Source organism: Gavia stellata, chromosome 5 (genome assembly GCF_030936135.1).
Source record: "Gavia stellata isolate bGavSte3 chromosome 5, bGavSte3.hap2, whole genome shotgun sequence".
NCBI lineage: Eukaryota > Metazoa > Chordata > Aves > Gaviiformes > Gaviidae > Gavia > Gavia stellata.
The window spans coordinates 11,074,460-11,097,908 of record NC_082598.1 but is presented as its reverse complement, the minus strand read 5'-3'; the positions used below and the strand labels follow the sequence as shown (position 1 = coordinate 11,097,908).

At 38.0% G+C, this 23,449-nt stretch overlaps 1 protein-coding gene across 2 annotated transcripts in view; it reads right to left on the bottom strand.

The window, feature by feature from the left end:
* Positions 1 to 23,449, bottom strand: part of DOK7 (docking protein 7) — a 69,243-nt gene that overhangs the window by 11,078 nt on the left and 34,716 nt on the right. For both annotated transcript variants that reach the window (XM_059817973.1, XM_059817974.1), the window contains exon 8: positions 3,992 to 4,034. In XM_059817973.1, the coding sequence (XP_059673956.1) occupies positions 3,992 to 4,034 (43 nt within the window). The remainder of the gene's footprint in view (positions 1 to 3,991; positions 4,035 to 23,449) is intronic.

Sequence of the window (23,449 nt, the reverse complement as noted above, 5' to 3'; positions counted from 1 at the left end):
GGTATTACAAGCCAAGGGGCTGTCAGAGAGCAAGAGTGTCTGCTGATGAATTTGCTCCTATGGAATACGGAAAAAATGGAACTGCACAGACAAAAATAAAAGAAAAGATAATTTAAAAGTCACAAAACTCAACAATATTAAATTATGCTGCTTCCATGGGAGGATATTTGTTAACTTGTTTTCCCACTCAGCTACTGATTTTTGTAATGCCAGAGCCTGCAGCACAGAAGAACAGGGAGATCAGACCTCCCTCTACAGATGTTTAATTTGGGCATTGAAATGCCCAAGGTTGGGTCTGGCTTCTGGGAATGTCTAGGCAATCAGCTTCCCTGTAGCTAGTGCAAAGGGACAAAAGTTTCTGAAATATGATGCATAGAGCCTGCATGAAATGCCTTCTCCAGGGATTGCAGAGGCACCCTAAACACTTCTGCAAACCCATTCCAGCTCTCAATTTAGCTTCTCTAAATAGGACTCTTGGGATTCAGGCTGCTCAGTTCCCTTGGAAGGGTTGGCAACGAAGGACAGGAATAGTGGCATTTTTTCCCCCCACAAAACAGCCTCATGATTTAAACATCATTGATAAAACAGGAGAGCTGTGACTGAGTTCTACTCAACTGAGAAAATACAAATATTTTGGAGGGGAGCATGAAGACATTATAAGTAAGGGCTGGAGGTTCCTATCTAAGCTGTTGCAATGAACTGGAGAGGAGCACAAGATTTAAGTGACAGGCCTAAATCACAGTGAGAAACACCACAGCTGTTAGGAAATACATTCTAAATGTAAGAATAGCAAAGGACTTCAGATTATTTAAGGTGGATTAAGGATTCTCATTGCAGAACACGCTAAACAAACACCTGTCAGACACACACACAGAAGTACATCCTAACCTCAGGGCAGAGGCTTGAGCTAGACAACCCCTTCAGGCCTGTTTTTCCTACAGTGCTTTCATTTATAGTACCAGGAAGGTAATCAAGGTAATGACAAGCTCTTCAGCTCACCATTCTGTGAAGAAATGCGCTGTCTTTTGCTTCCATGTCTCCACACTGAATGTGCATCTCATTCATGATCCCTTAATTCAAAACACACAAGCAGCTCCTGAGAAAAGGACCTACATACATATCTCTGAAATTGTACCCACTAGATCACGCTACAAAATTTCTTAAGCATTCAGGAGGAACTCTGTATAGGTCCCATGAGAACTACTTAGACCAAATGTACTAAATGTAGGTGTCTCCAGAACGCAACAGTCTTGGAAATCAGGAAATCTGAATCTCACTTTTGAAACTCTATCCTGTCATGGTATTTTAATGCCCATAATAACCACAAATGCCATCTATTATACTTAAGAGCAGGCATACCCACATCATACAACTCCAAAGAATCCCTTACCTTGGTCTCTAGAACAAAGCTATGATAACAATGGGAACACTTTCCTCCTACAAATGCAAGTGTTCTAATTCAGTCTCTCTAATCAATCTTTATGAAGTTATTTATAACAAAAGCAAACAAATTATTTAAACCAGGATTAAATTATTCACCCCAACTTTTTTTCTATCTAGTAATACAATTCAGAATTGTTGCCGCTTTTATGAACACTTTTCAGCTTGCCATTAGACACATTTCTCTGAAGTTGCTGTGTCTATTGCTCAGCATATATAACTAACAGTAGGAAGATAATATCATCACCCATATTCACTACCAATAAACTGAAAAATATTTAAACAATTGATCTTGACACTTCAACTCCATTTCTTGCTACAGAACTGAAGCTTTCTAGAGCAAAAATACTGTACAGAACATGTGGGCACCTGTAGCACTGGAAGAAGTGGGTTTGCATTCATGCAGTGTATTTGAATGAAATACAATACGATCTTTTGTGTGATAAAAAATAAATGTGTTTATGACTAAGAAGTGGATTGGTACACCAGCAAACATTGTAACTGTGTATTGGGTCATTGTACAATCATTCATGCTAGTAGAGCTATCTTGCCAGGTACATGCACAAGACAGGTTTTGAAAGTAGTTACCTCAAATTAGTGTGCCTTTATGTTATCCTAAACAATGGATTAAAAATTCATAATAGAGAAACATAGAAAGGTTCTAATGCTGTTCCTTTAGTCCAAAAGAACTGTTTGAATGACTGCTCAGCACGCAGGGACCTTCAGTTAATGGCTTGGATTAAATATGGTGGAAGCAAAACATTCGAAGGCTGTAGTACTATTTTGAAAGCTTTTTAAAGCCAAGTTCGACTATACTTGAAATGTTCACATATATAAAAGACAATACTTTAAAATGAAATATCTGAGGATAATAAAAATATGATGAGACAGAGAAAATACGGGTTTCTTTTGTATTCTGAAAAATAGTGTAGTGTTGAAGAATAAAGTTCTACAAGTATATAATGAGAGCATTTGATAGATGAAACCCCACAAAGATAGCTAAAAACTTCAGTCGCTGGCTTTAGATGCTGCATTTGCCTAAAGCATTTATACTTATTACAACAAGCATTCAATTCTTTTCTTAAACAATATTTTCCCAGTATACCAGACATGAAAACCCACCCCCTCAAATCTCTTCAGTCTTGTATCTTCCCTTTCAGTTGATCTAAAACTCTGTCCTGTATTTTTATACTTGCAATTTGCTCAATGATACGTTTTCTCAAAACAGCTAACTCCTTCATCTGCATGAGTAGTCTGAGATTAAGTTTTTGTCAGATATTGTTTGCATCCACAATTAATTTGCCACTGAAATTAATGCAGAAATAATATTGTGCCCACCACACACAGCTATCGATCCAAGTTCCCCTGTATTTACACACACTTTAACCGTAAGTGCTCTGGTTTCCTCAGGTTGATTAGAGGACTAGAAACCTGAATACCAGAAGGAAATTAGAGTTAATGATCCAATTTGTGCTTCTACTTACACATCTATAGATCAAGAGTAATTCCACTGACTCGAGTGGAATAACTAGGAACAAGATCTGCTAAATGCTTCTAGATTTTCTCCTGCTAAGACAGACAAAGGAATAGAGTTACTTATGACCTTCTCCAGAGACACCTCCTGATCCTAGGTATCTTACTGGATTTGTTCACAGAAGTATCAGTCAGCTATACTTCTTTACATATCTGCCAGGGTTTTTAAAAGTAATAAAGAAACTCAAGCACAAAAAGCTGTTCTACGCCTGTTGGAAGCCTGATAATTTAATGGATCTACTGAATGATCAGGCAAACAGTTTAAGAAATATAAAGATATTTAAGATACTAAACAACTTCTTTGCACAGATCTCTCAAAGGAAGAAGATGGAGAGAGTACACAAAATCAAAGGCTTACGAAATGTTATCTTTGAAGTAAAATGATGATACAAAAGGTGCCAGAGCAGTTTGGCTACATCAAACAGAGAACTCCAGATGATAAACACATTCTACTGATAGGCAGATGTACAATGCAAAGATAGTCAGCGTGCTACCTTTGTCTAAATAATCTTTCTCAGCCAGATACTCAGCTTCCTCCCTTTACTGGTTTTGTCAGTTGGCCAGTAGTTCCACTGACATGAGAGAAGCATCTCCATGTTGCCTCTGGTAAGGAAGCATTCCTGTGTTTTTTGTGTTATTTAGAAAACTGGGCGTACACACTGAACATCAAGTTTCCCCTTGGTGTTAATATAGCCTAAAAAGAACACTTTCTTGACGTTCTTCGACTATGTAAGTAGAAAAAGCACTAAACAACTTTATATGGAAACTGACAACTTGGGACCTCTTTAAATTATAAAAGGAAGGGACAAATAAATACATTAACCTTAGCAACCAAAGATACTGCAGTTTACAATGTCTTTCATAATTGTCAATCATGAATTGCAGCAGCAAAACCACGCACAAAGAGGCTACCTCTCAGTATAGTCTTTAGTTCTGCTTCCATAAATCTGTTTCTCTCATCACAATTTGGTACTTAAGCATTATTCTTTAACAAAGCAAGTAACTAAATGGCTCCTACCTGGTATAGCTGGTAAGACTCCAGACTGTAATATTGCTGTTCCCTAAAGAAAACAGAAAATTTTAGAATGAAAAATCTTTACAAGAAATAGAAACTTTACAAAATACAGGAAAAATGGCAGAGAAATCACTTCACCATCACAAAAGCTTAACACGTGGTTTTAAAATCCAGAACAGAAACAAAGTTGTTGAGACCTAAAGGTGGCCAGAACATGCATAAGTTGCAAAACCTTTGCGTACCTTAGTAAAGGATAACTAACTTGTCTTTGGGGCTTTGCAACAACTGTAGCAGGCACGGTGAAGCTTAGCACCATTGAATCAGTCTTGAACTAAACAGCAAAAAGCAAGAAGTTTTTATATTCAGAGGCATACGAGACCAAGTTGGAGTAACATATGTAAATTAAGGCCATGCCTATATTTGCTTAAAATGGTAGGTGCTGCAAACAGACCAAAGCCTGGTGTGCTTCTGACTCAGCTCCTTAAAACCAATATATTTTATCCTTGCATTCAGACTGCCTACAAATCACACCTGTGACATCTGAGTCTTTCTAGAAAAGCTTTGTGCCATCTCAGATGCTTCACATTGCCCATATCATGTTGGTACAATGGCAGCTAGGGCACATCAAAGCAGTCAGGCCCAGAGTACCAGTGCCCATACACACTTAAGAGTAAGCGTGTTCCAAAACACGCTTGCAGGCCAGGTTTCTCCCCAGCTATACCACCTATGTTATTCAAAGCTGCTCTGGCACTTCCATCTCCTGATGATATACGAGGCTGCTCCTGCACTGCAACATCAAGGTAGGCTGTGAAGTCAGTCTGGTCTGTGGTACTGACCACCAGTCTGCCAAAGACATCTCTTTTATTTCTGTGACCTTGGCAAGAACAAGAATTCATCATCGTGATCCATTCTTTTCAATAAATAAATGTGCCTTCTGGACTTTGAAGTGGAAAAACACTATATATTTATTAGACCTGAGCAATAACACTGCTCAATTCTAAAGCAATAAAATTCCATTTCATTTAACACCTGACAGTAATTTTCTTCACCTAAATACAGACTGGTCACCTCTGATAACTCTCTGTTTCCTGTGCTTTCTTATAAAGCTGTGGCTTCTCAGACACACTCAGGACTTTACGTATATCTTCCCCCTATACAGGCACTGTGTTGACTTCCCAAAATTTCTCAACAGAAAACAAAACAGATTATTTACTTGTTATCCATGTAGAAGTTCAAGTCATACTAATCCCTGCACAACATTTTCTTAAGGCGAATGTATTAAGACGTAAAGATCATTACATGTGACCATCACGAACAACTGTCAGAGCTATCAACTAGATAGGTCTTTAACTTCAGTTAACTTTAACTTCAGTTAAAGTAGGTGAAAAGGCTTTTTCTGGTTCTGATGGACCATGCAATGAACCAGAAAAAGATTAGAAAATATTATATTGGTTCTGTTTCAGCCAATAAAATATACATTAAAAGAGCTTGACTGGAACAATTGGCGTAGGGGTGTGGTGTAAGGTTTCTTTTAAATACAGTTTTGAAATCTTCAACACAGAACAACTTTCAACAGTGGAATAACACATGACAAATGGGATGTTTCTGCCTGATCCTATTGCAAGCATGGAATCTACAGCTTCAGTATTTTCTTCAGCTTTCATGGTAGCTGAATATTTTAATATACGAGATACTGAATTTGAGCAACTGTTTAGAGTGAAAGTAGAAGGGAGGGGGAGGAAATCAGAAGCATGGCCAAGATCTCATTTCTGAAACAGAAAAAACATCCCACCACATTTCAGAAAAAGAACATTTTATTAATTTAATCATAGTGGATGTTATTTGTATCTATAATTACTGTGTGCCACCACAGAAGTTGCTGCTTTCTTTTGGGGAACATGAAGAAGTATCTGCACAGATAAAGGACAGAGGACTTTAGAGTCCATTATGAGCAACGTTCTGTACATTTAAGTAACAATATTTTTCCACTACAATAGAATTTCTATGAATTTTTTGTTGCGTTATTTACAGCAGACTTGAAAAATGATTTTTTCCTGCCCCCAGTAACTTATTAGGGGTTTACTAATACGGAATACCAAGAAATAAATTCCCTGACTTTGGTTATGTCTGTGGATGTGAAGCAGATTATGCTGCTGCTGAAGGTCACATCTGCTAGTTTACTTAATGGAATAGGAAGTGGCAGACTGCAGTGTTGAAATACATAAAAATCAACTCTTGCTAATGAGAAAGGATCTCACAACTTTCTGGCAACTTTTTTTGCTTTTAAAAACAGCAAATTAGATTAGATTATACTTGACAAAGATATAAAAAGGCAAACAGAAGTTAGATGTGTGAAATTATATCAGATGTGGGACACTCATAAAATGTCATTGAAATTATAGTGAAAGACAACAAATAACTAAAAGAATCAGATGTGATTAGATAAAAATATGAGTCTGAGGTAATAATAAAAATAAAACCAGTCTTTTGTTATCAAGTGATTTTTCCAGACTATAAGATTGTAGTCTTCATTTCCATTTCAATATATCATATTCTATTATTTCTGCAACTCTGAGGCCTCCTGCTGCAATCCTTTGTAAGAGAGAGACTTCACTAACTTACAGTGGGTACCACTAAGGCAACTCAGGAGAAAGAATGGTATCAGAGAATTAAAAGCTATCTTTTTTAATTCTACAAAACTCGGACGAAACATGCTTTTGTCTGTAGGAGAAACTGTTTAAATTATTATGGCATAATGTACAAATGTAAATGCATGGCTTTCAAAACAAAACTATAATACATATCTCAACCTATCATATGATTTCACCAAAGCAGAAAAGTGGTAAGCGACCTCACTCAGATAATATGCTTTTGTTACACTTGCTATAATATTCAGAAAATAACTAACAAAGCAAGTATCTAAATCCCGCATAGCTCATAATATTGCTCATTTAAATATCTTTCTAATGTAGATTCTTTTATCTGTGACCCAAGAGCTGAGTGCTGAAGCATGTGACGCATGGTTGTTAGTTCAAACAACCTCACCAGTACAACACCCACAGTAAATGGGTATGTACCACTTGTATATCACACAGCATGAACTACATGTCCAGGGCTATTTTAAATCTGGTAGTGATCTGGCTGCTGTCAGATGACATTCATTTTTGATGTTCTGCTTCCAAATATCTTGGGTAGGGTTCAATAGTAGATGTTAGGAGAACCCACTGCATAATGCTGGATCATTATTCATAGATTAGCTCTGTTACCCTAAACAGCTAAACAGAACCTAAGCCTTGGCATTCATTTCTGTGTGTGCAAATAACCATCATAGTACATAATCCTTTTTACAATCAAAATGGGATTATCCCCCCCCCCCGTGTATATTTGGGATATCTTTGTCTTTCTCACCCTTTTTTTTTTTGTTTGTTTTAAAGTTTCATTTGATTTCATTCAAAGTTTCATTCACTTTAAATTTCATTAAATATATGATTTACCAGATCAGTTCTCACTTAAAAAAATTACCAGACACAAATACTCAAATACTGTGTCCTATAAAGAGCAGTATGCCTACCTCTCTATATATATTCAAATCACTTTCCATGGACTACATACCCAATCCTGCTCCACTGCTGCTAGCAGGAGTTTTAGTCTTCGGACATGAGACCAGCCCCAAAGTCCAGATCTTCCAGTATAAGCTCCAAAGCAAGGAGCGAAGATTACTGTGCTGCGCAATTTCCTATTGTTAGAAGAAATTTGCCAGATTCATAGTGACAAGAGGTATCACAACTGCTTTGTAAGCTCATCTCTGTGGTGTAAAAAAGGAGCTAGGACCTTACGAGTCAGATGGACAGAAAAAAATGAAGGAAAATATTGTCTTAAGAATAATCCCTCCCATTACTGGCTCTAAGGGTAGGAACTGATAGATAGTTGTTCCAAATAAAACAGGTATTTTCAAATAACCAAAACATTTTTGTTTCATATTTTTCCTCCTAAAAAGGAGGAAACCACACTTCCAAGAAAAAGCACATCAGCTTCTGTAGATTGTAATGCTGAGCTGGGCTCCATCATCACTGGCAAGAGGAATGAAATGCCATTTGCCTGATAACTGTCAACATTTCAGACACACCTCATCAGTCACAGCTTATGTCATTCCCTTTGTGTATCTTTAGAAATAAAGCTTTTCTTTCAGCTCATCTAAGTTTTTTATAGCTTTTTATAGCTCCATTATTCTGATCCTAATAAGAGTTAGAGTTCTCCGTACAGGAACACGGACCTGTTGGAGCAGGTCCAGAGGAGGGCCACAAAAATTATCAGAGATTGAACACCTCTCCTACGAGGACAGGCTGAGAGAGTTGGAGTTGTTCAGCCTGGAGAAGAGAAGGCTCTGGGGAGACCTTATTGCAGCCTTTCAGTACTTAAAGAGGGCTTATAAGAAAGATGAGGACAGACTTTTTAGTAGGGCCTGTTGCAATAAGACAATGGGGAATCATTTTAAACTAAAAGAGGGTAGATTCAGTCTAGATACAGGGAAGACATTTTTTATGATGAGGTAGTGAAACATTGGACCAGGTTGCCCCATCCCTGGAAACATTCAAGGTCAGGTTGGACGGGGCTCTGAGCAACCTGATCTAGTTGAAGATGTCCCTGCTCATTGCAGGGGGGTTGGACTAGATGACCTCTAAAGGTCCCTTCCAGCCCAAACTATTCTGTGATTCTGTGCTTCTATGATTTTTAGGTGTCATTTGCTTTAGTCTAAGCACATGTATGAAGTCTGGGTCCTCAGAGCGGAAGAAGAAAGGCTCAACATAAATGAGAGGCTGCCAGGTTCTTCTTGTTATGAAAGAAGAACTCATACTCAACAGCAACAGAAGCAACTGTTTGCACGGTGAGATTTTTATTCAGCACATACCAAAAATGCACTCATAAACAGAGAGGATGGATTGCAACATTGGTCAGCTGCTTAATTTTCACAGAGAATATGATCTAGATTTTTTTTCTCCTCTCCCTTTATTTTAAAGCTATTGTGCTTAAAATGGTATCAAGACCATGCAAAACATCCAGTTTTTCAAGAGAAAACCATCAAAATCATGACTTAAAATCCAGAGGATGGTCCCCGAAAAGCAGAAACTGTGAAGCAGACTTCTCTAACAGTGAACAAACACTCCCATGCCTGCTGTATATAGCTGGTGGCCCTTCATCACAGTCCCTCTGACTGCTTCATGTAGTTTGTATGTAGAGGGAGGCAGCAGACTACAGTTACATTATATAGTTTATGACAATAGTACCTTGAACTGTCAGCAACTTCACAAAGGAGCGAAGAACACAACAAGGAATTCTGAATTAAGATTTTGAAATTAGCATCACAAAAATAGAAAAGTGTCAATTGCTTTTAGAAAATGGAAAAGAAAGTTTTGAACACGTCCGAAGTTCTGCAAAGCTCAGATATTTCAGCAAAAAGAAACCAGCCCCTAATGAAACCGACAGTTATGGTACTTTCCTCATGAGGATTAAAAGACTATGACTTATTCTTGGAGCAAATCAACAGAAAACTTGAAAACTGGAATTCTTAGTCTGCCACATGAAAAAAGAAGTTCCCAGGAAAGATCAATAAATACAGACACATGGAGCAACCTTTAAAGGTCATCTGCTTTGATGGGCTGTTTCACAATGCCCAGCAGTTGATCAGGTTCTGAGCAAAAGATAAAAAATTATTAAACTCTATAATCGTTCATAACAAGTCTAAATGAAACAGAAACTCCTGTCCATGGTATGCTTCAGGTGCAGGGCTCCAATTTCAGCCACAAACTTCTGATTACTCAGCTTCATCTGTCACAAGCCAACTGTTGGCTTACAGAAAGATTGCTGAAGTCAGTTCAGAAACATTTCAGTTTGCTCAGCCAAGCCCAAACATCAGCTATTTTCTGAAGCATGAAGCTGGCGATTTCAGTGGCACTGGCAAGCCACGCTCTGTGTCACATTAAAATACGCCTCCTAAAACCTGTGGGATAATCACAGCTCAACTCATCTACAAGTTACAGGTGTTGTTTAAACAAGAGATGAGAGAGAATGAAAAATATTGTTTTATTCTAGTCCAGATTCGTGTACCCGTCTTTTCTCTCATGTTTTTACAGAGGAACTCTTCAGTTGTGATTTTGATATACTTCTGTTGAGAGGGGCCTCCTGTTTCTTGTTGTGGGCTTCCCAGCTGCCGGCAGCCACGAGCCATTTGTCACCCAATCCAGAATATGACCATTGGCATCAGTATATGACCATTAGCTCTGAAAATGACACGCCTTCTCTTTAGCATACTCTGAAACTGTTCACTCAAGGGAGAAAAAGAAAAGCTGGGCTGAGTCCTCTGCCATGGCTACCACAAAAGCCAGAACCTGGATCCAGCTGCCCAGCCTCCACCCTGAGATAAAAGCCATCTCCAGCTGCCAGCTAGCAGCAACAGCCCTGAAATTCAGATGGTAGGAGTCTCGGTTGCAATGCTGAAGGGTCAAATTTCAAACTCAGCTACTGATAATATATGGGCATGGGGAAGCTGACACAGCAACAAGGAACATGATTTGCTCTTGTCTTTTGCTTTTCAAAAAAACTGACCTAGAGTTTCTACATACCAAAGAGTCACACTAGGATTGTGCTGAACAACTGGACTGTAATGAAATTACATGGTCACATATCATTTTTTCCATGGGACATCTGCCTCATTCACTGCACAAGAGGGACACATGTGTGGGTAAAATCAAGACAGCATGAACAACTGTAAATCTGTCAATTCCTTAACAGTGAATGGCTTAACTTTTCAACCTAAATAACATCCTTTTAATGTCACATACATATCTCATTATGTACAAAAGTATTCAGACAGAATTCTAGAGGAAACCGCTATGCAATACCATGCAATACCTATAAAATAGTTGGTGTAAACACTTCAGTGAAGATTATCTCTCTTTCCAGGCACTACAACAAGTGAAACTTGCATACTTGCTAGACAAAGAACAAAGTCAAGAGTGCGTACAGCTGCCCCAAAGCAATAACACTTACCCCAAGTAGATAGAAAAGTCTGAAGGCACACAACACCAAACCATCATAAACTGTCCTAACACCAATATCAGCTAGACAGCTTTTGGTTACAGAGAAATGCCTAAAACCACAACTTAAGAAACATAAATAAAATAAAGACACTCTGCCACCTCACTCAAACACAGATTTTGATTTTGTCTTACAATATTTTGAATTAATTTCACAAGGTTTGAGTTTCTTATGGTTCTTCAAAAAAATTGGTATGATGGTTCCAGATCAAAAAAGATTACCAAATACTTTTGTGAATTTGAGAGTCTGTCTTCCTTAACCACAGGTAAAAATCAGAAGCACTGCTTTCTACACAGGCAGAACTTCATTATTTCATGGAGGTTTTGTAAGGACAGATACAGTGACAAGCTGCAGAGAGAGATACTGCAGTAGCAAACCCTCTAGGTAGATCTACATAAGCAAATCAAATGAAAAGGTGGACACTAATCGTTGTGAGTACTACTGAACAGACGAACTCATCTAAGCCTCCTGACAGACCTCACAACACAAAGACATCGAAGTATGATCAGAACATTTTTCTCCCCCAGTTCATGATACGGGAGGACTTTCATAGCAGAAGCCACGATTGGGCTGAAGAATTCAGCCAGCCAGAAGAAATGACTAAGCCAGACATAGCAAATTGCCTCTGAGACCAATTTTAATTCAATGTATTTGATAAACATGACCGAAACTGCTGCAGAAGTTAGAATGTAGGAACTAAAACCAATTCTTCATGAAAAATAAGAACACCATATGCAAATGTCATAGGGTATAGTCATCAAACATGACAACTGGGGCTCAGAACCTTCTGATTTCAGAGCACAGAATCCTGAAGAAATACACCTGTGAATTGATGCTAGATACATAATAAAACTTATTAACAGCAGCCTTCACTGCCTCATCTTCCACCAGATTTATCTCATAACAATCATTCTGCCACTCAGGACATGAAAAACTCCTTATACAATTGCCATTAAAATAAAACATCAAATACACTCAATTCAGAAATGATAACTTCTTTTTCTCCAACTGTGAGATTCTTCTTCAGAAATATTCAGGTCTGAGATTCAGGGCAGATACCCCAGATATAATCTAAAGTTCAGCATATCATATATTCTTAGGGCCAAAATAAAGATAGACAGTTTTTCCAGGTAATAAAAATCAGGTACATTGCCTCCCCCCGACTCCTCAGTTGAGTTGTCATGATTTACAATAGCAGAAGATCTGTTCTGGAATTTTATGAGAAGGAATAATTTTTAATTTAAGTGTAAGAAAGACATCCAGCAGATTTGCTAATTCAAGATAGTGTTGTCAGCTTTTTAGAGATGTTTTCACAGCAACTTTACGTTCCCTTTTCCCCTTTTCAGGACCTTGTTCAGCTAGGTTCCTGTTAGCTAAACCACCTCTCCTAAGGTACGTACAGAAACTCCAACAGTACTGCTTAAGCAAAAGAGTTCAAACACAAATTTGTCCTGACTGTTGAAGGTTCAGCAATGCACCCGCAGCATTGCTTTAACCATTCACATTTTCACAGGTGAACACAAGTGCTGTTATTCATAATGCAGCTGAATAATAGTGCATACAGTAGCTTTAGCCATGCAAAAAGACAGGATGTATTCCTCTTTTAGAAGTGGTAAGGCTTTTATGAATAGATAGATATTTATGAACAATAAAAATCAACATTAGCTATAATAGGTTATATATTTGTATTCTTATAGAAAGACAGTGAAATTGCAGGCATCTGTGCCTACAGCTGTATTTTAACATGAAAAGAAGATCATTTTAAACTGAATTCAGTTCTGATAACTGGGGGAAAACATCTTTCCTGTTTACGCCAAAAACTCTTTTTCTTTTTTTTTTTTTTTTAATAGAGACTGGCATTTTTAAAGTCCTGTCAAGTGCAATGGAAACAAAGTCATGTACACAAAATCAAAGAGGCTTCAATTCCATGTATCCTGGTTTATATTCCATAAATTCCAATTTCCAACAGGGGGTAGCATTACGCTACTACAACAACATTTGATATTTAAAATACACTCAGTTTCCCCACATTTGCTAGTCTGAGATTCCTTGTACAATAGATCTGTTAATTTGCACTCATTCTGCACCAAGTGAAAACCACTCAAGGCAGAGACTCCAGCAAAACTATCGTACAGCTGAAAATAAGGCTCAGATGGGGCGAGGTATGAATAACAGCAGACTTGACTCTGCTGTACAGATAATAAGCAGTGTGTTGTTCTCATCTCATTCTTCTTGTTCAGCATATAAAAGAAACAGAAGAGGTAAGGTGCACATAGACTGGATGCAACACCTCACACGATCCATTTCTTTTGTACTTTAAAGTTCACAAGACTAATTGTGCCACCACTGAGCACCTCTGTACGGCAGAAATACTTGTGAAATTAGGAGGGGACAAATGGGAATTGTTGTTATACAGTTTCTTAGAAGAGCACATCCCAGTAGAAACAGAGTTCTGCTACAGTAGAAGCATTAGCCTGCTTCAAGATTTTAAAAGTCAATACAAAAGTACTGTTTAGCAGGAAGCTTGGAGAGACTGAAAGTGAATTAAGAGGACAATCATTAGCATATATACACATGCACACATGTACTCACAAAGGGATTCAGATATCCTTGCTCTCTTGATTAGCAAAGGAGTGATCTATGGCAAATTTACACCAGAAGAGACATGTAAAACAAAAGGTCCAATAAACCATTCATTTCTTGCCACTGAAACATCCCTTTGAGGAGGAAAGGGGATGGACTTCAACCAACATGCATAAGAGAGATCATACACTTTTCAGTGAAAAATAGCTCTTATGTCACTGTACTGCGAAGTATTCTAACTTATCACAACTATTCTCGTCAAAAAGTTTCTGTTTAACAGAAAATTAATTCCACAAATCATACGAAATTACATAAAGTATCCCTTTTGCTGAAGTTTTCTGCCTGCAACAAGACTTTAAATCCAAGTCATCTATTCATGAAGAAAAGGGATTTTTTTTTTTGCAAATAAAGAGTTTAAGTACAACTCTACAGCCACAGTGACAAACAGTAGATTGAGAAGGGCTCAGATGTGAAAATATTTCAAAAGCTGGCAAAGTGAAATCTCAGCTGTTAGAGGTAAATTAAACCTACCTCTATAAATTCTTAGAGACGGAGAAAGTTTATGTTAAGCTGTAATTACCATTTTGAAATGTCTAGCTAGGGACTGCCCTAAGAAAAGTCTGTTCCTTCTTCTATTTCCCCCAAAGAGTGTTGTTCCACAGTGAGAGCTCAGCTTGTGCTTGAACTAAAAATACACTTGGGCCTGTTTTGTAGCTGATGGAGCTATGCCAATTTACATTAGACTAGTTATTCGATTCCTTCCTTCCAGCCCATTCCACATAAAGACATGAAGAAAAGAATCCTTGTTACAACCTGTGCATCGTGCTCCACACAGAGAGAGAACTAGAATCAGCTTAATTATGAGCCTATGAAGAATAAAATTTAAAGCCTTGCAATATCATCTTCACATTCTTTTTCCTTCTTTTTTAACCTCACATTTACCACTAAAGTTATTCAACTTCTCCCAGAAAAAAATTATTAACAAGATAATCAATGATCATCATTAGAAAGAAATGGATGGAACTAGGAGGACAAATATGGGAGAGAAAGCTCAAAATAGTAAGATTAAGACAAGTGTTTTTCTTTATCCCCAACCCATCACTGAAATTATGGTTTGTCAAAGGTAGTGAAACTATAATTATCTGCACAGCTTCAAAGGATACAGATACTTAACTATGCATGGGGGCTGCTCACAGGCTTCTCCTATATCAGAGAGCACTGCTATAAATTATTAGGTATAATTATTTCTGTAGTTTTCCAAAGCTTTTATAGCAGTTATCTCCATAGCACGTGTGTTCTGCTTGGCTTTGTGTCTCAAGGAATGAGATGAAGTGGCAAACTTCATCTGGAAATGTTTTCCTAGTGCTACAGAGGATTCAAGTATACAGTTACTAGCCCTGATATAGCCCACTTAACACTTCTCTGTCCTTGTAATAAACCAGATCTGGAAAAGGTTTATATTTCCTTAATATTTTCCGGGCTCAAATTTCTTGTACATTCAAAATTGCTTCCAATCAGCATTGAATTAACAGAGGATTCCACAGAATCCAGACTACTGCAGAGGATGTGGCTAGGGGAGAGGGAACACAGCCAGAGTTCATGTCCCACTGATTCACAGTTGTTGAAACAGTCATTTCAGTTGATTGACAGCTGGCTGCTGCAGTTTATTCTGCGAATAGCCCAATATCCTCATGTGACAAGACTTAGGAGCACAAAGTCAACTTTAAAGCCCCTTTTCCATCTAGTCTTTGGACTTGTGTGGGACTGAACTGCTTCAGAGAAAGTCTCCAGGACTGCTTTCTTTCATCTACCCTGCTTTAGGAAAGGAAACATGGAAATACGTAAAAGATAATGCCAAGGAAGACATACAAGCAGACCTTGTAAAGTGCCTTTACTGCATACTGCAGCCTAGAATCTCTATGTAAGACTCTGGTATTCACTCACCCCATCCTGGCTGTCATTTATCACATGGATCACATTAACAATAATCTGTTTTGATCTTAACATCCCTATCCCGCCCGAGGAAGCTCAGTCTAACTTCTACACACACACAGAAATTACATGCTGTTACAGACATATTGATTCATCAAACTTCACTGGAGCTGAAGCAGTGGGGATGGAAAAGCAACAGTAGCTTCACATAACATTTTTCCCCACACATCTGTCCTACACCCATGCGTTGAATTACTCCCTGAACCAAGTTAGAGTTTTTCAAGGGACCATTCAACACTCAGTATGTTACGATGCTAGCAAGGATGACCAGAATGCAGGGACATCCTTCCCTCTACAGTTTAGGAATGGAACAGAAAAGGCTGTATGCAAACAGTAAAAAGCGGGATAAAGAGCATTTTTTACACCATAAAAAAAGATTCGCTCAGTTGCTCAGGCACAGTAACTTTAAGGTTTCATTGTGATATGGTAGTTCTGACCCAGATTTCCTACACTTCAAGCTGAGTTCAGCCAGCATCAAAGAAACTCAACAGTATCTACCTATTTAATATGGGACAATTGACTAGCTGAAATACTTAACTGCAGATCCTCAGACAGCTTGAACTGCTCCAGAAGTTCTTTGTAGTCATCTGCTCTCACACCTTTTACTGGGGAAGAGCTCAGAGTTTTACCTAATCCCTATTCAGGCAAAATGGCTTTTGACCTCAAAAAAAACAAAAAATCATTGCATCCAAAAAATCTGCAAAATTAGATTTGATGCAATATGCCTCTCCGTTAGAATTTAAGAAAAGAATACATGAAGAAAACATAGTACAGTTATGTTTTTCTTTTCTTCCTCTGTTGTTACAACTTGGCTTGAATTTCGGTCATATCCTCAAGCATGTTCTTGATATCTTGGTCCTTTCTAAATGCTAAAAAATTGCTCAATGCTCTGGCTAATCCCATGCTTAGAAAGAACTGATTTTCAACTGCCATGTCCTCAGTTGTAGACTTTCTGAATCCACTGAGTGTAAAGGTTCCTGCATTAATAACTTCTTTCCAGTAACTCTGCAGTTCTTGAAAGACACCATTCTTCAAGCTCAATTTCACACACAAAAAAATTCTGTTAAAATAATGTATTCATGCCACTACTCTGTGATCTTTCATTAAATAGAAAATGGCTTTGAACTCTTTGTTGAAGTTATAAAAATTAGTGATAGACTTCCCAGCATTAAAAAAAAAAAACAATCCATAGAGCAGCTGCTCCACCCTGGCAGGTTGATTTTCTTCTTTAGTAACTCTTATTAATGAGTTCCTTTTCTGTCCACCGTTCACTTGAAAGGCAAACAACTTTCTGTCTCTCTCACTGCAGCCTGGAAAACATCACATTTAATGTAATCTTTAGCACTTGGACAGATTTGTCCATATCCAAAGTACTATAGAAACACCATCCCATCAGTCCTGAAAATAGCCTTGGGAAGTAAACATTATCCAGATACAGATATTATACAAATAGGTAGACTGAGGTAAGCTGGTCAGAGCCACAATAATAAAACCGTAAGACAAAATTCCTAGATCAGTCCTGATCTCAAGCTTCTTACCTCTCTTGCACACCCTGGGATTCCCCTCCGATTTAAAGTGAGACATTGTCCAAAACACCATCATGTGCACTTTGCCATCACAAATTCCTGCCAGTAATCTGCCTTAAGACAACTAGCTTTATAGCACGGCATGCAGGTTTGTAAAATGCATCGACGCTAAGACAGGCAGGGCAAGTACACCAAAGTTTAGTATGGATTTGTTCTGTATTTCTTGAGCTCCAGAGCAATCAGCCCTGCTCTTCTAGTCTGCTATGTGGACTTTTGCAGAACTGCCTTTCTTTTCTTCTCTAGACATGTTCCCTAGCATTTCAGCAGAAGCATTCATAACTATGCATAATAAAGCATAATAAATACATAAAATCAAAAGGCAACTTTAAAACAGTCCATCCTGAAAAATGTTTGGCAGGCATTTCTATAACAGAATGGCTTACCCTTACTTTTCTAACCCTCCTGCCTATGCGAAGTATTCATTCTGTTCTGAACATATAAATATTCTTCAGTGATTCCATCCTCAGATTGGTTTCAGTGTATTTTTTTGTGGAGTAGGTAATAAACAATTTTCTATTCGGTGGATTTGTTGCCACACTTGCCATTTTCTTGCTAACAAATGCCAAAATCACATGACTCGTATGAAGATATTGTTACCATATTATTAAACTTTACTAAGTCAATCTTAGGAAAAAATATTTGCTCTTTATGAACGAAGTAATAAAACTTGGTATAGGGTTGCACAGTTATATTAGAAACAGTAAGAATTTGCCTACATCACAACCTCTACACGACTGATACCTTAAGGATCTAATCTAATTACAAGTCCTTATGGGATATAATCAGCCAGTCTGAAAGTATTTCCATAGATATCTTGAAGTAATAAGTATATTGGGCATCTTGAATTACCAAACTAATTCCGCTTATATGCCTTGTCATGGGTTGTGGACAAATCTAAGCACAGTTTGTGTAGTTTTGTTGGAATGCATTTCATCCTTCTAATTTGCATACTTCCAGTTTTAAGTGGTCTTGTCAAAACGGGTTGGTAGGAAAGGTCACACCCCTACTGAGCATCTATTTTCAATCCTCTCATCTACTCACAGTGAGGTGCTGTCAACCCTCCAGACATCTCATCCAAATGATTGCTATCCTACTGACAATCACCAATTCCTTCTGAGCCACGCAATTTCTTTGACATCAGTGACTGTTAATCAAAACAGAATATTTTCTGCATAGCCTTATTTATCCATGATCTTAAAAATATAATGTTGGTAGACATTACAAACATTTTGCAGAAATACAAGTCAAGGAATTGAGTTTTCGTTAAAGTAACTTTGTTAATGAACTTGCAGAAGGAGACGAACCACATGGGAATCAAACCTAGGAATCTTAATCCAGGGCTGCCACTGGAGTTATTTGCTTCCCTCTGAGTGCAGCTCAGTGTAATCCATGCTTTCCTAAGCTCTTTTTGTGGTTTATTCCTCTGCAGGTGAATTCTACTGTCTTCCTTTTAGAAAATGAAGATAGAAAGTGTCTGCTAACACTCTATAGGATTCTGCAGAATTTTTCCAGAAAGAAATGGATTTCTATTTAGAAAAAAAAGACTGAAAGACAGAAAAAAAGCCTTCCATTTTCCCATTTTGGCCATGTTCCAAATGATCTGATGAGTCCCTTTACAACTGGATCAAAATCAAAAACGCCACAAACCCTACATTCCAAGGGGAGTAATTTTTTCCAGCTTTTATCGTCAGACTCCTCCTCCTTCCACACATTTCTTTCTCTCTTCAGAAAAGCTATTGCTCCCAACAGAGGAAGAAGTAGCCATCGGTTGTAGTAATAATAAAAGCTATTATCCAGCTTGATTGTATTTCAGGGAGGAAGTAGATTTTCCCATTTGTTCATTCTGATGGGTATAAAAGGTCAATACTATGGTTTATCAATAACTTCAGTGGCTCTCTGACAGAAAAGCAATCCAGGAACATTTCTATGTAGTGCAGAAGAATTAATTCTGCTGAGCTACATTGTCTACATTCCCTCACATAAGAAAGACGCTCTCTTCTCTCGACATTATTAATACCATTTCACTTACCAGTGCTTCCGTGGCAGGAGCTTCTTCTCCCATTACAGACCATAGGCTATCTGTTCCACTTAGTGCCTGATCCCAAGAAGTGCAGAGACCTTAATTCTTATTAATCTGAATTCAGATTAAAACCTTTAGTCTTAGCAGAAACACTGTGGGGATTCTTTCACAATAGGTGGAGATTATCTTCAGTATTATTTTTTTAGATAAGAGGTAAGACAGCCTCCTACAGTACCAAAAGCAAGTCAGATCTGCACAGTTCTAGTAGGGTTGGCATGTCTTGTATTTTACTGTGACGTCTCAAATCCAAAGTCATACCCATTAAGTGACGTCCTCCAAGCAAAGCTTTGGAAGAGCTGGGTCACTTATATCACCCCTTACCAGCAACAGCAAAGTAAAAGGAAGTTGGGTCTCTCCTTGATTTTTGGGGAGTGAAGCCTATTGCCAAGAAGCATCATAATATTGTATAAAATAGCAACAGTAAATGGAAAAGAAAAAAATCTTCCTTCCCCTGTGAACTGCTGATAAGCAACATCTCAACACAGTGTATAAGCAGACCCAACAGCACCTTAGTAAGAGGATGGGAGTTAACTCTGTGATAGACTTGGGGTCCTGTCCAAAACTGCAAAAAGGAAAACAAAACAAATCAAGCTCTAAGCCTGATACTACATGCACCTCTTTTATGCCCCTTTCCTCTGCCAGTTTCAAATGGAGAACATACTTTTGCTCCAATCTTTGATTTGCAGTGTTGTGTGCTTTTGTCAGCACAACCAGCTCCAGAAATTACTGCATTTCATTGTCAAGGACAGCAATGATCATGGATTTCTTCTATTTCAGAAAGAGGTTGTGGGAAAATTGGTGTTTTAAAAGATGCCTTTGAATCTGTGAAAAGACCAAAAAATAACACTACTTTATTGTAAAAATTTCAGAGCCTTTTACAATAACTGTAATGCAAGTAAAATGCCAGATTGCCAAATCATTGTCCAGTGCAGTCACCTCATTTAGTGGTGATACATGTTGTGGAAGATGCACCTCGCTGCAGGTTAATGTATCACAGTCAGGACTTAAAGAAAAACAATTGGAATTAAATCTTAAAAGAAGAGAGCACAAATGCAAGTTTTCTAATTCATGCCAAAAGCCAATGGTACCCAGAATCCATAGTCATCAAAGCATACAAGAGCCTCACAATCACATTGTCACTCAGGTTAATAATACTGACGACTGACTTCCAGATTCCTCTGAGGTGCAAACTGTTCCTGTTATAGTTTTGACAGTGTGTGCGTTGCCTAACTGCCCAGAGCTCTGAGATTAGAGCAGAAATACAAATAGAAACGACGTTGTGGAAGATGACAAATGCATCCTTCTCAACTGAGAATTTGGACAGCCTGTAGCTTTTTTGAAGGTGGGAGGAAGCATAAAATGTTACAGCATCACACATCAATAATGTTTAAAAAAAAACTTGAAAAGAGATGTAAAAGGTGTGTAATTACGAATAATCGTGTTCCTATACTTCCAGAGAATGCAGGGAAATAAACACACTCCAAGACAAACACATAAGGTGTTCAGTCTCATGGGGAAAGAGGTCATGGCTCCAACAGAAAAAAAATAGCTCCATTAAAGTTGTATATAACAATATATTGTGATTTCTTTAGTATCTATTTTAATACTACATTAGAAAAGTACCTGATTAAAAGCCAAAAAAAAATGAAAACATTCTCAGTTACATGGATGTGGCAATGTAGTCTGTAGCCGCTATTTCTTGAATCTCACTACACAAGTTTTCACCTTATAGGCCTTTTACCACTTTCAAAAGCAGCATCTACAATGAAAGGAGAGTCACCAGCTAAAGCCAGGTTTAAGGGTTTTGTACAGGATTTGGAAGACCAAGGCTATATACCACACCCAGTAACAAGCTGTTCATGACCTTGGTCAGATCAGTACAGGCAAGACCACAAAACAGACCCCAGTGCAAGATGTTCTTTAGAGTTCAAGACCCATCTCTGCCTGAGAATACATCAGCCTTGCTTCTCTCTAGGCTTAGTTTCTCCCTGGTCTACAATGCACAATAGAAACACAGATACTCTAGATCTACCCAGAGACTCTGCGCTCACAAAAGGCTGCATGTGATTAACAAGCCCTGCAGGGCCACGGTGCTGCATTATTAAATATACTGAGTAAAGTGCCTGTTCAAGGATCGGAGTACAGACATGCACATGCCTTCCCTTAAAGTTGTAATGCAAAAATAAAGCAGTTTCTACAGAACAGACTAAAAGAGGTAAATTTCCTACCAGCTAACCAAAGCAACTCCGATCCACATCCCGCCAAGGCAGGTACCAGATCTCCCTATATTGCGTGGGGAAGGGTTCTTAGCCGCGCAGCACTGTGGATCCTGCTACCTAACAAAACCCCTAAACTCTTTTGCGCATCATGACCACAGCATTCCCTTATTTCTGCTTACTATAGATATGCTGGGAGATTCCAAGTTTGAGGCATACAGTTACTGTGGTGGCAGGAACTATGTAAATACCTCACAGAGGATTTCAGTAGACCAACTCCTAATTTGGGACCCTTGTCTCCGAGGAGGTTTTGATATTTTTAAATGATCAACTAAAGTAGGTGGCTGAATACCAACACAGGATTGATCTACAGCCGCACACAAAGTGACACTTTCTTTTCTCCTCTATCATGGCAAGTTAACTACCAAAGCAATAATCAAGCCTATATTTCTACATACATAAGAACTCCAACTGACATAAATATGAGTTTAGGGTGAGCTAGACATATATAAAAGTCATTCCTACTAATAGGCACATTTCGAGCTGTCAACAGTGATTTGAGTATAACACTAAGTAGTGTGAAGAGACAGCCATAATCATTCCATATTAATTCAACTTGCAAGAAGATGAAGGTCAGGGGACAAAAAGCAAAGCAAAACTAAAACCAGTACTTATCAGATGGAAAAGGACAAAAACAGTTGGAAAATAATTTTATTTTTCAGACTTCTAAGAAAATTTACAAACAATGGTGGTGTAAAAAAAAGGACACCCTATAAAAAATGTTGACATAATTTCTCAAACTAGAGCATCAAATTAAGTTACAGATCAACAAGCGTACAGTGAAATTCTATTCGTCAAATTAGTATTAGCTAAGTAGTTGAAAATGTCATGATTCAAGTCTAATAATAAATCTCTACAGCTTACTCAGAAATCCCATAACAATCCAACATTCTGAGCTTAAAATATACTTACAATACACAAAGAATTCGTCTCTGCAATCATCTATAGCACTGAAATCACCTAGGCAAAAATTACATAGCAAAGGCACACCTTGTGAAGTTTGTAAAGTAGGACATCTTAAGCACACTACAATAACATACAACAGAAAGCAAAACACCCTGCATGCTTGCTTGTTAATCCCCAATGTCTATTACGAAATACAATATAGAAATAATAGAAGCAATATTTAGTGACTTTCTTCATGTTGGTTCTATTCTTCATCCAGAGTGAAACAGAAAGACTTCCTTGCCCTATTTTCTGTTTGAACCTTGGCACTTTCCCAGGGTATGTTGTCCCTATGTTCATCATCACTTTTGTCATTAGTGGAGCAGGTGGTTCTTAACCAAGTCAATCCCAATCATGAATGCCACCATGCCTTCCACATATGCATATCTTCATCCTGCAAACTGTCCCCAACTCTTCACATGCTGAACTCCAACATACATAGACAACATGCCCAAATCTAACCTCGATTTGCCAAAGTTTACATACAAGGCAGAAAACAAACCAATGCTTATAGCCTTTATTACTGCTGTAGACTTTCCTCTACTCAGGTCACTCACTCACTTTAAATAGTAGGCAATTAAAAACTATCAACACCATTTAATTAATAGCTTAACTTGAAATTGCAAAGGAATTCCAAACACTGGCACACTAAAGCCTTTTGAACATGAATTTGAATAAACGTGAAAACCTGGTGTCTTCATTAATCCATAAATCAACTCCTCCTGGCCCTAACTGCATCTTAAACATATTCTGTTCAGAGCACAAGGGATAAGAATTATTTTTAGTTACAGCATATAGAATTGTGCTTTCACTGTATTCATCATGAGAAAAGCCAAAGATGGCGTCCATTAAATACTGCTGAAATAACTCATCTTCATGGTTTAGGACAATGTATGAAAAGGTT